Source organism: Thunnus thynnus, chromosome 9 (genome assembly GCF_963924715.1).
Source record: "Thunnus thynnus chromosome 9, fThuThy2.1, whole genome shotgun sequence".
NCBI classification, from domain to species: Eukaryota; Metazoa; Chordata; class Actinopteri; order Scombriformes; family Scombridae; genus Thunnus; species Thunnus thynnus.
The window spans coordinates 16,134,587-16,151,429 of NC_089525.1; the positions used below are offsets into that span (position 1 = coordinate 16,134,587).

Sequence of the window (16,843 nt, forward strand, 5' to 3'; positions counted from 1 at the left end):
ACCATGACTGAGCTTAAAATACAGTTTACAACCAAGAGCAGCTCTGTTTTGTTGCAGTAATAAATGCAAAAGCACTCAGTGTGGCTCTATCACTGGACTAACACATATAAAATGACAGTTTACATTTAACCTAACCTGCATGTCATGTGTGAGAAAACCCAGATAAGGAAAAGTCCTTCCTGATATGATGTGACAGTATTAACCACTGATTCAGATCTGAATGAATATTACACAAGTATATGAGAGTGAGATACAGCCAATTACTTACTAAGACAGAGAAACTCTTACAAAAAGGTCAAATTAGTGCCAACAAATATTTTGGCATTAATAATTATATTGGTGGCACTATATGGATATTTTTGAGAATTTCTGAGGAGAGAATCTTTGTGCCAACTTGCATTTATTTTTTATCAGTACATACAGTATGCATAAAATATTCATATGTATTATAAAAGCATTCATGTTGTTATTACAAGTTTGCAGTTCAATTTAGGAGACAGCCAGCAGCACATCAGATGCTCATACAAAAATATCTAGAACTACCAAGGTGAAACTAAGATAAGCTTCATGTTTGAAAGCAGTTAAAGCCCCTATGCGTAGAATATTAATGTTATAAAATTATCTTTCACATTGTTATGATGCCTTAACTTGTTGTTTGTAGAGGATGAGACAGGCCTGCAGAAAATATGTTTAGTCTATGTTTTGCTTTCTGCTGTTTTATTCTGAGGATGTAGCCACATACATTGCGGTCAGCTACAGTGTCCCTTTTGATGCTACCACTACCACGTTATCAAAGACTTTTTCAAATTCTGCATAGGGGCTTTGAATGTAATTTTAAAAAATTACATTACTGTACAAAATAATTAAAAGGAAATACAAAAAATAAATTCTTTGTTCAGATTGCTAGCAACCATGGATTTAATACCAAATTAGAAAGAGGTGATTATTTATGATGTAGAATTAAGGACATGTATGGATTGTATTGTACATTGTGAGCAATTGGCTTTTGATTTACAAAATATGTACTGCCAGAAAACTGTTGCTGTGTTTGCCAGCAGTGCCCAAGATACTACATGTGTGGTTTTAACAATAAATGTTAATTTTTTCAGGTTGCTAGCATTTGAAACATCATGAAATAGCAATACATTTCTTAGCCTTACAATAAACATAACATCAACGAGTACTATCATGAATAGAAATATTATTGGCAATCAAATCAAGTGTAAAGCATCATTATTCATCATTATACAGCATAATAACTGAATAAAGTTATTGATTAGACAATGAGACATTTGAGTGTCAGAATAGTTAATCATGATAGTTACCTTAAAGGTAACCAAATCTGGTAATAGAAGGGAGGTTGTACATTTACATTACAGTATTTTTCATTAGTATTGACACTGATTACACATATTTTGTATTGATTTAATTTTAAAAAAAATCTCCTTGGAACGTCTCTATCAGAGGTTCCCCCCTTGATTGGTTTATAAGGGATATCAGGGATCTAAGTATGAGACTAACTTTGAAATATACAATCACACTTCATATCTAAAAATCAACTTTACACTTTTTTCTTTGTTTTTTCTTTTTTTTTTTTTTTACAGAAAAGACGCATTGATTACCTGACTTCTCTAAGTAGAAAAGTTCAAGTCTGTTGCACTTCTGACCATTACCAACTTCACAGCATGGTAAGTTGTGGTCTGTTGTACTTTTGACCACACCCAAATGTGATGTAGCATTGCACAACAGTGTAATATCAACTGATATATTTCGTGGGGTGGGGACACAGCATGGAGCAAACACTAGGTGACAGCACAATCAGAACTTTCTACTAGTTGTACCTACACTTAACTTAATGTGCTCCATTTGATTTAATGTAACCTTTGGGTTAAATTCCATATCTTGCTGTTCCAGTGCCCTCTCATCCTGAAGTGAAGGGATAGATAAGATGATGCTTTTGAACTCATCCAAGACTTTCTGCTGTTTATCTGCTGTCTCCCTGATTGATATGACAAATTTCATGATCTCAGATCTGATCTGAGTGGTATTTGAGGAAGACTGATCCTGTGTCCCTGATGTGTCAGACGTGACCTCTTGCATGAATGGGCTGGGCAATAGTGTACGTTGGTCAGAGGTGGCCATCAAGTCACTGGCATCTGTCTCAGACACTGGTACGTTTGTTTCCATGCTTGCCCTTGCCTGTCTAATGTGGTGTATCTCTCTTGCATCCATGGCAATGAAGAAGATGTCTGCTGCCACAAATAAACCAGAAAGTGCACCTGTTGCTACCTCCGCCACACGCACTGCCCTGGATACCTGTGCTGCGATCTTGCCGATGTTCAACACTTGAACTAGTCGAAGCAGTTCAGCAATGCCACCAAGGCCCCTTCCTGCCCTGACGCCAGCCCTGAACAGGTTTTCATGTTGCAAATTGCCAGCCTCAGTGTCAACTGACTCAGATCTGCTCCTAATATTCTGTAAACTGTTGCTGATCTCCTGGAGCCAGATAACAACTGCATTCATTTTCTGTTCAAACTCTTTAATGATGCTTCGAATGGCTTTGCGATCAGAGGACTCGTTGACCATATTTGTGACATTTGAGGCACCAGCAGTGACCCCACCAAGTGTACCCACCCCTATTCCAACCCCAGTGACAATAAGAGAGGCTCCCAAAGTGAAGGGTGCCAGAATTAGGCCCACTATGGATGTAATCCCTCCCACTGCTCCGATCACTCCTCCTGCCAGACTTCCAATGGTGGTGCCCTGGTTCACACGTTCCAAACCATCAGCCACAGCTCTGAGTGTCTCCAACTTCAACTGGAGTTCTTCCACTGTGTTTTTGCACTATTGAAAAAGCATTAATTCCAACTGATCAAGAGAAGCACAAGTCATTTATTAAGAAGCTACATACCTACTCAGTAGTATTTTTTTTCTACCTGGAAAATAGCACTGCACAATTCTGGTTAAAATGAGAATCATAATTTTTTCCTTTCAGAAATGAGATCAAGATTTTCTCTTATGACATTATTTTTTAAATAGCCTATTTATTGCAGTCTGTATTGTATTCATGCAGACAGAACAAGCAATATAATCATTACTGGTAAAGGACACATTGCATTTTTTCCAGACGCTTAATGTGCAACTGCATGGAGCGCTAGATCTAAGAATAGTCAAGTTTCTTGTCTTATATGGAGTCCCAAAACTGACAAAATAAAAAGTCAATTACATAAATTAATACAAAAATAAAAATATTAGTTGAATAATTAAAATTGAGTTTAAGATGAAATATAAAGCTTTATACTTTTTCTTGGACCTCCAATCAGTTGGTAAAGAAAGAAAAAAGCTTTTTTATTTTCTATCTTTACTGCTAATCGGGTGATAAAATGGTTAAAACTTAATTTATTTTTGTTTTATTTTTATAAAATGATGAAAATGAATTTTTTATTATTTTTCAACTCTCCTATTTCCTCACCCAGGGTTTGTGAGTGTGTAACAACAGCCTAAATAAAAACACTGGTAGTTAAATACGCTGATAGCTACCTAATTTGCTTTGCTCATCATCTTTGACTCAGATCTAGGAGGAAATTAGGAGCTGTTTGATTCTGTTGATATCGCTGCTAACGCAAAGACAGCAGAATTGTGCAGCCCTAAACAGAAAATTGACAAGATAAAAATAGGACATTTGAACACGGTGTGTTCTTAGACAGTCAGGTCTATACTGTATTTATGGAATTGTCATACCTTTTCTGTGAGACAGTTTATCATAATCGGACGCTGCAGGATCTCAGTGGCTGTTGGTCTTGATTGAGGGTCTTTATTAAATATATCATTCAAGAGTTCACGGAGCTCTGGTGAGAAATCTTCTGGGAGAGATGGGTAAGGACCTTTAAGTATCTTGTGAAAGAGCTTGATTGGGGTCTGTGCTGAGAACTGAAGGAGAATTATTATTAAAGAAAGTAAACATATTTTTTATATTACTTTCTAAAGTCATGCTACTCTATGCCTGAGATGAACATCTTTGTCTCAAATGCAGACAGAAAGAAAGATTCTACCAAAGATATGGACAGTGGAGATATTAACTGTAAATAAATGGTTTTTGGTGTAGACATGACAATTTGATTGTGGAATTTATTGTATGAGGCCCTATTTTGTAGTGGCACAATGACCAGCGCAAACAGCGGCAATTTAGTATTTTCTTGACTTTGAAATTTGCCCTCCTGTGAGGTCTTTTGGTACTCAGCTCAGTGTGCACAAGTGTGAGAGGAGACACAGACAGGGGTTTTTACTAAAATGAGGCAGCACAAAGCAAGGTGTGGTGTTTTTGTAGAACTTCATTCTTTGATGTTGCGTTGAGAATAGTGTGCTTCTGATGCAAAATTACTTTGCTGCCACTTTGGTGATATTGTCAACATGGGCCAACTAAATAATTTGACAAATGTGCAGCAATAATGGAATAACGCTTAAATGTATATAAACAGGGTGGCAGCTTTTTTTGCTAAAGGGTTGGCTGTATGATTCCCAGTTCCTCCTTTTGACATGTTGAAGTGTCCTTTAGCAAGACACTCAACCCAAAATTGCTCTCAGCCGATTTCTTGATTGGTAGCTAGCTGCCATGGGTGTGCAAGTATGTGTGTGTGAATGGGTGAATGAGAGGCAAATTTTAAAGTGCTTTGGATAGGATTTGGATGTGCATTTATCTATAAATCTATAAATATATCTGTTGTCTACAGCTAACTTCTTCAAAATGACCACACACACACACACACACACACACACACCTCTACACTCATCACACTGGTCAGTTATTACTTGGTACTTGGTACTGATTTTTATTTTTAGCAAGTGTCATGGAAAAATCTTCAAATGGGCCAATAAATCTTCAGGTCACCCACAACTTAGCATTAAACTCAAAACTTATAAAAGAAAGACTCGAAAAATACACTGGAAGCTGGTAGAGTTCAATGTGAATAGATTTACTGCGCATAAAGAGCAATGCCAAGTACATCGAGGCCTCTATCCGGGGATAAAAAACCTAATGAAAAATCATCGAAAAAATCATCTTATATGCTTCTCACAACTCCTCCTATTGTGGAGCTTTTTTCCTAGACTCCACCTCGTATTTTAATCATATTCAAAACCATTTGGTCATTATTGCTGAGTTCATTAGTGACCTTGACACTTTGGTTGACCTTAATGCTTAGAAATAATACATTCGTTTTATCATGGAAAGGTAGTTTCCACTACACAAGAGTGGCATTTCATGTTTTATTCCAGAAATGCATTACTGTGTAAACACTACTGTTATTACTGTACTACTGCTACTGTACACATCAGTTATGAAATGAATCTGAGATACAGTAGAATTATGACTGACTGACTAGACCCTTGTAATGCTGCATATTCATGACCAGAAATAGCAGGTGTACTTGGACATGCCGACACAGACCTATCACTTTGTGCTGGTTGTTGAGCTTGCACGATTAAAAAGAAATTAAAATAAGGCCCTAAATCACTGATGTGTTTTCTGTCAGATGTGTGTGGACTATAGGCTTGGGCAGTATCTATTTTTTCACACCTCCATGATAGTTCACCATAGTATTTGTGCTAAAAAAAACCAAAACGTAAAAAGCTGAGCTGCTGGGGATAGAAGTCATTGTAGCATGTATGACATTGTCTAGTGGTGATGCATGGATTAGGGTTTTTTAATACTGTTAAGAGAGCCAATCCGCACTACCAAACTGGCAAAAATATGCGTCACTCAACCAATGCATTAGTAGTGATAATGCTGTTTGTGCATTATGACTATGTTATCAATAATATATCAGATTTGTAGGCCGCAAACATGTACAGAAACTTGCAAAGAGACAAGCACTTTGACAGTTATGTAATGTTGACTTTATACTTTGAGGACTGACTGTTATCAAGAAGTCTTGTGCAATAGAACATACCTCCATGCAGGTTTGAGTGTGGAAGCTACACAATGGACAGTATATTTGTTCTTTTTAGTAAAATATCAGATTTTTTATATCAAATTTTAATATTGTTGATTTTTTAAATTTAGATAATTATGTATATGGTTTCCATTGGCCAGCCCTTTATGTATTTTAAGTTTGTATGTGATGTATACTCAACATTAAACTCACTTCTTTAAGTCCACTAAACACACACACTTCAGAGAAGCAATGTCTATATTTGCCTTATGGAAAACTATTACAGAATATCGAGGACTTTGGATTATGCTCTGTGATCTAGTCTTAATCTTAATATCCATGATTATTTTAAATAGAATCCTCTTTATTTATACTAGTTTTTATTTTATTTTACAACACAATACATAGCCTAGTTGTATTATATTTTAAAATCTCATTCATGTTTTGATTACTTGTGTACATTTTTGATAACATGCAGCTTTGAGTAACTTACCGCTAATTTACTGGTACAGAGTTCATAGAGTATACATCCCACTGACCAAATGTCACTAAAAAAAAGCAATGATTGTTATTATAATGTTAGTAGTAATAATAACAGCACAAAATACATTTAAAAATGTGATGTTGATAATGAAGCAGGTAATAACATTGGACAAAAATTTCTGAAATCAGTTATCTAATTAGTTGAGACTAAGAAACTTCACAACTTCTTTGTTTTGTCTAATATTACATATATTTACTGCTGGAGAAACGTGTATATTTGGCTGGATTTTTCACCATCCAAAATCAAAAAAGTATCATTTCCAGTGATGCCAAAAAATGTGTACGCAGTGCAAATTTCAGCTTGAACAGGATACAACGCAAACTGTGACACTGAACATGATGTGCAGTCGTGCTGTTTTTGTTTAACACATTTTACTGTTAAAGCTGTAGCTTTCAGCAGAAATGTAACATTAAACACTTGAGGCATGTTGCAACAAATTACCTGCAAGCTGCAATTTTCAACAGAAGATAATTTTTCATTATGTTTATCAAAACAAACGGCATACTTGGAACCCATGCATGAGCATATGAGAGCACCATAAGACTTGCAAATTTGTTTGTTTATTTATCAATCAACTGAAATAATTAATCAATGGATTAATCGATGATGAAAAATAGTTTTAGTTGCAACCCTACTTTGAATGCTTTGATTAGTATGTCACATATATAAAACGATTGATAAAATAAACAGTTTTGTTGCTGCCTTTCTACAAAATGAACAAACAAGAAAAGGTAAGACTATGGAAGAGCTAAAGATATCAGACAGCTAACAGGTAACCATCCCTCAAATCAAGCTTTACAAACACTGGACGGGTGGCTGAAGTAAATTTCCCATTTTAGTGCAAACCTTTTTACCTTTTAGCATCATAGGTCGCCTCTGTGAGGGATTCTGGTCCCAAATATTCGTCACGGACTTTTCCAAATCCGCCCAAGCACACAATTCCAAATTCTGTTAGGAATATGTTCTACAAAAGGAGAAAAGGTAAATAGCCAAAGGTCAATAAAACATTACAGTATTCATCTGAATAAAATACTTTTTCTGAATAAATGCACACTTTTAATCAGTGTTTATGTAAAATATATTGTACCTCTGGCATCAGATTTTTGTGAGGGATGCCTTTTTCATGAATGGTTCTCAAAGCCACGCATATCTCAACAATCCAGTTCAGTACCTAGAAAACAAATGATAGAGCAGCAGGTTTGTCAGTTAATTGAAAAAAAAGTACACTAATGGACTGGCCTGAAGTATATTTCACAGATGTGAATTTTGAATGCATTTTGCATAAGAGTACCTCAAACTCCTTTCTACTCTTCTCTCTGATCTTTTCCTCAAGGCTCCCTCCCTGGCAGTAGTCCATCACTACATAGTAAGTCTTCTCATCTTCAACATTATGACCAAAGGAAAAGAGGAGAAGAAAAGAATTTGTTAGCATTTTAAAGCGAATCATCTTCATTATGTACCTGTGTTAGATACTCCTCCCAAACACATACAAAACATTTTATACACAGAAAAACAATCTAATATAAATTAACACTATCACAGTTAATTTCAACACGTGAAAAGTGTCTATGTGTGCCCACACCACTGAGTGTCCTCTTTTTAAAGTGTTGATATTTTAACACCGTATTAGAGTAATTATTGACTCTTTGAGTAGTTAAAATTTAACACTCCTCAACACTAACCAGTGTTAGCTTTGCTCAAAACTAGTGTGCAGTGTTAGACATGAACTCCCTAAAGTGTAATTGTTACCTGTACAGGTGTTGCCTCCATGCTAACACTGTAAAGTGTGAAATGGTTATACAATTATCTCAAAAATCACATCTAATACAATAAAAAGTGAACATACACGCTAAAAGAAAGAGAATTGTTCTTTGCTTGACAACACACTTTATTAAAACATGCACCACATTCATATATTCAAATCATGTACCAATATTTGTCATGGCACACAGACATTCAAATTCTATATTCATGTGAAGTCCATAGAGGCAGAGGAGGTTGCTCCTCCTCTATTTTTGAAAGGCAACAGGGAGATCAAAACCATTACCAGATCTCTATGATTTATAAAATATTCTTTCTCTCTTTTTTGGAAAAAATCCATTATTGAAATTCTAATTAAAATGATTCAACAGGGACACCTGCAGGGTAGGCAAGAGGGAAAAGGGTAGTCTGTGTGACGTGGTGAGAGGAAAGAAGAGAAGGAGAGCTCCTGCTGTCCTCCTTAGGGTGGGATCTCTTATATCAATTCAATGTACTTCATTTTTTTCATGCTAATCTGTTATTGGCCAAAATATGTAAAATGACACTCCAAGGGAGAATGTCCTCTCTAACCAAACAACAACCAGAATGCAATATTGACATTGTGCTGGTCCAATGACAGTTTCGAAATTCTCTACCACTGTATGCGGTAAAGCCACAGATAGATTCATACATTAGTATATTAAAAAGGAAATTATAACGTGCAATTTGTGAACTACTTTTAAACATGAGTCCAAATTTCCTTTTTTCAGTTTAGCGGTTACGTTTCCCTTTTTTTCATCAAACAGTAGATAGCTACTTCTGTTAGCCAACACAACGCTTAGCTTGTCGTAGCAGCCTGGAAGGACTGTTGAGGACTGTTAAGCTAACGGTGAGAATGGATTTCAGCTGTCCAGGTTGGACACACGGCAGACCGACGTGCTGCTCCTCTGAAGTGAGCTCCTCTCATCAACAATAGGAAGTTAACAACATAATTTAAATGAAACAACCGGGAGAGTTAGCTTGTTTGTAATTGTTGCTAATAAAATCAGCCTGGTTAACAAGCAGCGACAAAGTTCTGTTAACAAACAACAAGATGACCTAACGGCAACAAATGCAATGGGACATTATGACATAGATACTTCATCTCCATTAAATGAAGAAGAAGACATCAGATGCAGCTTCTCTTTCTCTGTCTCTTTGGTCACTAATTTCTTTTCTGATGGTTAAATGTCTCTGTGGCTGTTGTGTGAATTTGTCTCCTTAACAAGAATGCAGCAGAGATCATATAATGTGCTGTGAGTAGTTTGTTTGTTGAAGAGTTACAGTGAGCTGTCTGTAACTCTTTCTGAATCAGGCTCAGAAAGAGCCAGTTTCATTTGAAATTGGTCCAGTTTTTAATTGAGTGGTTGTTCAGTCACCTGTTGATGTTGTGTGATTTGTGAATGAGTGTGTAGGACATCTGGCTGCTTGCTTCTGAGAATTTCTTCTTTGTTTGTGTTTAAGCTGAGCTGCATATCGAGTAATACGCTTAAAGTGACTAGAATTAAGACTTTTGAAATACTAAAAGGAACTAGAGTAACAACAGTGTTAACATTACCAGCTTTGTAGGCTATTTTTTGTATGTCATGCATATAGATAAGAGTATGTAAGTCATGTATTTAATACATGCATTAATACTTTTTGATGTGAACCAACACTTTTAGATCTGTGAATGTTTTTAGTGTTCAGTCTTTCTAGTATCCAGTACTGATCTGTAACTGTATCACATTATAAGCTTTGTGGTACTTTATATATTTCTGTATACTAAGAAAATACATAGGAAACACGTGTAAATCATGTGATATGTTGTCTGTTTTTGATTTTATAGGCCATTCAGTGAATGGCATATAAAATGATATAGTATTATAGCAGTTTGTTGTAATATTCTATGTTACATTCTGTTTGAATATGAGTTGCTATAATTTAACAGGTTATGCCATAAATATTGGTGTATGGTGTTTTTATCTTTGCCCCTCTAAAGGTGTCTGCATGACCCTGCATTTGAACATAAGAACATAACATAACTTGAACATAAGAAAGTATAGCTAAGTAGCCAACTAGTTTTAAATAATATGATGCCGTGGGTTGGTTTTCCCCTGTCCTCACCAGCCGCCACGGGTCCAGTGACATTGCTGTTTGACATTAACATAAAAAATCCTTTAGATAGTCGAACTATAAAGGAAAGAGTCGCTGTATGTTTGTATGTCATCTGATTGACTTTACATTTGGTAGGTGTATTGCTGAAGACCCAAGGAAGTGCAGTGTCGAGTGCGAGGTCATTATAACCAATAAGTTATTGATGATCCATATCCATATCCATAGATAGGTATTACATTCATGTGGATCCAAATCTTTCTTGTTCATATTAACATAAAAAAATATTTTGATGTAGCCAATATACTGTATATCAATCTGCAGTAAATGAAAAGAACTTGAAGAAAACTGAAAAAGTAAAAAAAAGTAAGAGACATTTGTGTGCTTGTACCCCTGCCAACTAAAGCCACCAAAAATTTTTCTGCTTCTGCATTTGCAATAACAGGTGGTCAGAGCAGCTTTTAATGCATAAACGTTGCCTCAGCTGCACGTCTCCTCCCACCTTGGCACATATTCTGCCCTCTCTTTGAGTGAAAGTAGTTTTTGTGTTCTGCAGTGTCCCCTCCTAGTCATTCAACAGAAGTAGTTATACAACAGGGAATTTCCTTCAGAGCTAACCAGACAGAGTAGAGAGCACATTGTTGCCTTGGACACTATTTGTACATGAGTATTTTGTGTTACCAATTTCTTTACACTATATACATGATATATTCCCTGTGTATTTGTTTTGTGGCAGATTAGGTCTAGAGGTGACTTAATTGATGGCTAGCATAGATGCAACCAGCATTTTTTATTTCTTACATAGTTATGTCAGTGCACTGAATACTGCTCAGATTCTGATTTGTGTTTGCACTTCGCAGTTTTACAGTAAATGTGGATCTTCATTAAACATGCAAGGAAAGTTATGACTTGTGTCTATTGGAGGACGGCAGACTGTTAGCTAACTGTCTAACTTTGGATAAAGACTACTCATTTTGAGGACAGTATCGTGCAAATCTGTTCATTTAGTGCAAGGAAATTACCAAACAGGCACAGATGCATAAAGAAATAGACTTGCACCTGAGGAAAATTGCATAAAGACTGTGTTTGCCTCCGTGCTGGCTTTGCACTGGCCGGAAAATAGGGCCCTTGGTGTTACTACTACTACATGAGGAGTTAATAATCATCATTATAACACTGTTGGAGTTAATCTACAGAAAACAACTTTAATACTGAATTTTTAACAGCAAACCAACTAAATGTTAAAGTGTTAAAGTTAAATCAAATGGATTTCACTCACATCAGAGTTAAATTAACGCTTCATTAAGTGAGATTTGTGAAGGTTTCCAGTAACATCAGAAATTTAATTTTCTTCAGTTTGCTGTGTACTTTCCTCTGAGCTCACTGTTGAGTTGTTGTTAGCACTTAGCAAGCTTCCATTTTTAATTAAATTGTTTACACTAATTTATTTTTTTTAAAATGCATCTATTTGTAGAAGAAGCTGCAAGTGTCAGAAATACAGCAAATAGTGCTGACAGACTCCACAACACCTGCCAGTCCTTCAAATTAGTGGTTTGCAACTATTTGTAAAATTTGGTATTGTGACTATTCCCCATGTTTGAGCATAGTAAACAGAAATGGAACCAGAATATTGGAGTTCTATTCCAGAAGTAAGAAAACCTCAAAAACCTTTAAAATCAAGTTGACATTTATGATAAAGTAAATTGCTAAAAAATCTAACTAACTATAGTTTGTTGAACTTTTCAACATAGAGCCAATATATGTTTTTTGAAAAATTATGAAATTTCATTGTGTATTGGATGAACTGGATTTTAGCAGCCTTTTATAAACACTATTTCCCATAAACCCTGAACAACTATGGTACTATGTGCAATCTGTTTGTGCACAAACAGACATAACCTTTAACAACATTAAGCAGAGCATAAACATGAAGCAGATTTGTCAAAACTTACCTTTAAACGAGTTCTTGCTGCTCACAATATGGGGATGGTTTGTTTTCTTCAGGGTTTCTATCTCTGAGATTAGAGCTGGATCAGCATTTCCGGTTGTCTGTTAAAAAAAAGGCAATGGCCTGGCAGTCAGAATGGCAGCAGACACGTCAAAGTTGTATTTGATTTGATTTATTGATTGGGACAGTGTGCAGTTTTAAACATTAAAGATGCACTGCACCGAAGTTAGCTCAAAGCTAATTTAAATCCGTAGTCCCCCACAATCAAAACACACAACAGCACAACAACAAAAAGTACAAAGCAAAAAACAACAAAAAAACCCAAAAACAATTAAAGCTGCAAGCAGCGTTGGTTGGGACCTCGCACTCTGGCCCGTCGGGATCAGATCATTTTGCTTTTTAAAAATGAGAGATATTTCTTACAAGTGTGGTGTGCTTTTATTTTGAAAGTTTGATTGAAATGTGTACTGTCAGGTGTGTAAAGACAATGAGTAACTGCAGCAGGACACAGAAAAATACTCATATATTTGAATGGAGAGTGTGAGCGAACACACACCTTTTTGATCATTTGCTGCTTCCACATAGCTTTAGATACAAACTTAATTTGAACTTTAAATGAGTCACAAGACTTTGACCTACAAATCTTGAATTTACATGTGTTTTCTATCTTTTATTGTTTTTGAGATATTAGAGTGTGAGTTCTAAAGTTTTTTCTTGCTCCTCCTGTGATTTTATAATGAGTGTGTGTTGCGGAATGTTTCACAGCACTGAGGGAGTGACATCACTAGGAGCAGTTAGAGAGGAGGATTTTTGAGTACACCTTTTGTGAAATATCCTCATAAATCCCATTACTTTGGCCAAATCTAACATTAAAAATCATATTTTAGTAGGAAATTTTGTTGCGAATCCATTGATACAGGTTTGAAAGTGGTCAGACTTATAGTTTAGACGTCAGAAGCCTCAGTTGGACACAAAGTTCATGCCTATAGATTGTCTCCCCATTGATTTACATTGTAAGGGTGATTTGGCACTACAACTTTCAGGGCTTATAAAATCCAAACTGTTTGAGTTATTACAAAGTTTTAACAAGTTTTTTTCAGCACAGTGTCATAAGTCATGTATAAAAGTTTGAAGCCGATATCATTATAGCCCACGGAGGAGACAGCGTTTGTTCTGGGTCCAAAATTGGGTCAAAGTCTTATTTTGAAATTGAGATTGCAGACTTTCTGTTGGATTTAGGTCAGGGGTGTCAGCATATGATTTGTAGGTCTTGATGAGATGAATAATTGAGTTTTGGTTTGATCTCTCTACGAGATTCCTATGGGCTGTGGCGGCCATTTTATTCACATAGGTGGCGCTAGAGAGCACATTTTGGCACTTTAGGGGTTAATTTTTACATTTTATCAAATTTTCCACCAGACCTGATGTGCGTGTCAAATTTGGTGAGTTTTTGAGCATGTTTAGGGGATCAAATTTAGGGTTTACGTGGCGTAATAAGAAAGAAAGAAACAAACAAACAAACAAACGCACAAAAAACAATAGGGTCCTCGCCCTTAGGTGAGGACTACTGTTTTACAGACCGTGTTGGAGCCAATAGACAACCTTACATGTAAAGACATTTATGGGCTACACATGATGTATCCTAATGACTTTTGCAAATGCTAGCATGCTAACAAGCAAAGCTAAGATGGTGAACATGGTAAACATTATACTTGGTGTGAGTATTGTCATTGTGAGCATGCTGGATTGCTGATGTTAACATTTAGCTCAAAGCACCAGTGCCTACAACCTTACAGAGCAGCTAGTGTGTCTGTAGACTCTGAAGGCCCTATTTTCATATTGGCACAGGGCATAGAGTGCAATGTAATGCAGGCTAACTGGTATTTTCCTTATCTTGGTGGCTGCCTTGCACCACAGTGAGAGGAAAGGTGTGGTAGAGGGTGTGGCCAATTCAATCCAGTAGTGCACTGCAATCTTGGTGAAATGAATGAGTATGTCTCATTGCAGTTTTTACATACCATACGTGTATTGTTGGAAAATCACCTATATTAACATCATATTCCACCATTGGCCGGAATTTTAGTTTAAAACATTCAAAAATTAACTAAAATTATCAACAGAATGTGAAGAAATAACTACGTTATGTCAAAGATATCTATGTATTGTGATGCATAAATATATACTGAACTTAGCATGCTATCCAGCCAGCCCATGCCCATCCTGTCTTGTAATATCACTGTCTACCTCAAGAGTCGATAGTGAGTCACTGTAGCATTCAGTCTGCCCTCAGTCCAACATGAGAGGAAAAAGAAGAAGCACTGCCCTAAACCAGTAATGGCAGAGCCAGGCTGAAAGCTGTTGAAATGTTTGCAATAGGACGGTTAATGTCACTTTATTAAGTTTTAATATTTTTTCAGGCAAGAAAGTAACCATTTAGCTGCTGCTGCAGCTGCTGGCCGGATGAGACAGCTGGTCAAACAAATACCTAAAAGTGTTCTTAACTAGTGAATATAATAAATTAATATGACTAAGTCATAATCCAGGGTTTTCTGTTTATTCAGTACAATAACTAATAAGAGCTCCACTCTGAGGACAGACAATCTTGTGCACAGGTGTATTTTATAAGATATTGTTTGATTAATCGTTACTGAGGTAAATGTGACATTTAATTGTTATATTGATTTTAGGTGATACTCAATGCCATATTTTTTATGTTGTGAACTTCATAAAATTAGTTCCAAAAATAACATAGATGTAGAAGATGTAACATACTATTAAACAACTACATAGAGATGTGAAGTTGGAGGAGCTATTTCAGGTACCCCTGGTTCCAGAAGGGTGGTCCAAAAAAAGAACTGCGTTAGAAAATTCTTTGATAAAAAGTCAAAGGTACAAAGTGAATTTCAGCAAGAAATGGTCAATCACCAATATTTTATCATTTATCATTTCATCATAATTTACCAGAAAATCCAGTATGGCTTGGTTTCAGATCTCTTGTAGTGACCAATGTTGAGCTTATACTTTGACAGGCTTTGTCACTACAATAGGTGTCTCATTTCAAAGCTCACTTACTAACAAAAACTGATCATGAGATTTTCAATAGACTCTGCATTTCTATTTTGGAATCTGAATATAACTCATTTCATATATGAATATATACTGTATAAGGTTAGTTCAAGAATTTTTGACTTACCTCATATAAGTTGACCTTTTTTATGAGAAATTTCTCATCTCCCTTTGTGGCAACAACAGACTTTCCTCTGTATTCTTCTATTTTGTAGCCTTCCTTCTGAAGGGTGCTCTGTTCATTCCCCATCTTTGCTGATATTTCCTTAATGACACACAAATGACCAAACCATCACGAAAAGCACAGAAACAGAATTATGTTTCATTGTTTTATATATTATATATACAGAAAGTATATTATTGCCTTGACAAGAATTGTGGAACATTGTTTTGACATTCTCCCAGTCCATAGTATGTTCAAATGGAAATCACATTAATGGAAAGTTAAAATACAAACTGCCTCTTGCAGTTTTGCTCTATTTGAGTCTGCAATAGGTATTAGCCCATAGTAGACAAGCAGGAACAATGACAAAGCAAAACCAGCTCTTTACCGCATAAAGGACCTGCAACTCTCAGATGATTCTTTTAATTTATTTTATCCAAAGTAGGATAAGTAAGTTTACAAAGCAAAAACTATTTCCAGCAACACCCTCACCTACCAATTTGTTTTGATCTATTTTTGATAAAAACCAAAAACAATATAAAATACAGATTTTCACTGTCATTATTAAAAATATACCATATTAAATTGTAATACTGAACTGTACATACCCAAATACAAAACCCACGTGTGACCCAAGATCAGTGAATAAAGGCTCTGTTCTGACAACCAACAGTGAGCTTTAGTCTATATATAGAAGTGAAAACGAAACTTGAAATTAAGGTTTCCACCCCCATAATGCATCATCCTATCACAGCCTTCAGAGAGGTGTTGAGCTCATAAAGGACTGTGTTTGACACAGTAATGTGTTGGTGATGGAAAAGTACAAGTCAAGTAAGGTCAAGTCAAACTTTTTTATCACGTCCGCTTTAATAAACATAGTCACATAATGCAACATTCTAGACAGATCAAAAGGACTGAAATTACCCTAAAGGCCACTTGGGCCGGAGGAAAACAACTCCCACCTTATAGATGGAAGACAGGCTCTTATCACCAAAGCCATAAACTAATCCACATTCCTGTGGACTTTGTGAAGCCCCCTTTGCAAATCTGAGGCAAACCTGAAATTCATGTAAATGAAATGTCTAGGGTAAACGTCCCTATTAAGCCCACCAAATCCGCTTTTCAGACATTTTTCATATATAATGCCCCAATTTAAGTGAGAACATTTTTGTTAAAATGAAAGTCTAATCTCTCATTTGAAGTGTCAACAATTCATTTATTCCAATTTCTAATGTTTTTAATGTTTAATTTGTCAAAATATGGCAAAAGTCCGGTATGGGCTTAATGGGTACCTAACATACCCTTTAAGCCCATGGGTG

General features: G+C 36.0%; 1 protein-coding gene across 2 annotated transcripts; it reads right to left on the bottom strand.

Annotated features, from left to right (window-relative positions):
- Window positions 1-381: 381 nt before the first annotated feature.
- On the bottom strand, window positions 382-16,226 carry LOC137189384 (uncharacterized). Of its 2 annotated transcripts, none has more exons than XM_067599179.1 (9): window positions 16,133-16,226; window positions 15,489-15,626; window positions 12,300-12,396; window positions 7,766-7,854; window positions 7,562-7,645; window positions 7,329-7,438; window positions 6,424-6,478; window positions 3,742-3,930; window positions 382-2,844 (listed from the first exon to the last, which is right to left on the bottom strand). In XM_067599179.1, exons 2-9 carry the CDS (start codon window positions 15,609-15,611, stop codon window positions 1,819-1,821), a joined length of 1,773 nt encoding a protein of 590 aa, XP_067455280.1. In that variant the 5' UTR covers window positions 15,612-15,626; window positions 16,133-16,226; the 3' UTR covers window positions 382-1,818. The 2 variants fall into 2 exon arrangements, with proteins under 2 accessions (XP_067455280.1, XP_067455282.1); XM_067599181.1 differs by having other exon boundaries at window positions 12,300-12,374; window positions 15,485-15,626.
- Window positions 16,227-16,843: the final 617 nt, after the last annotated feature.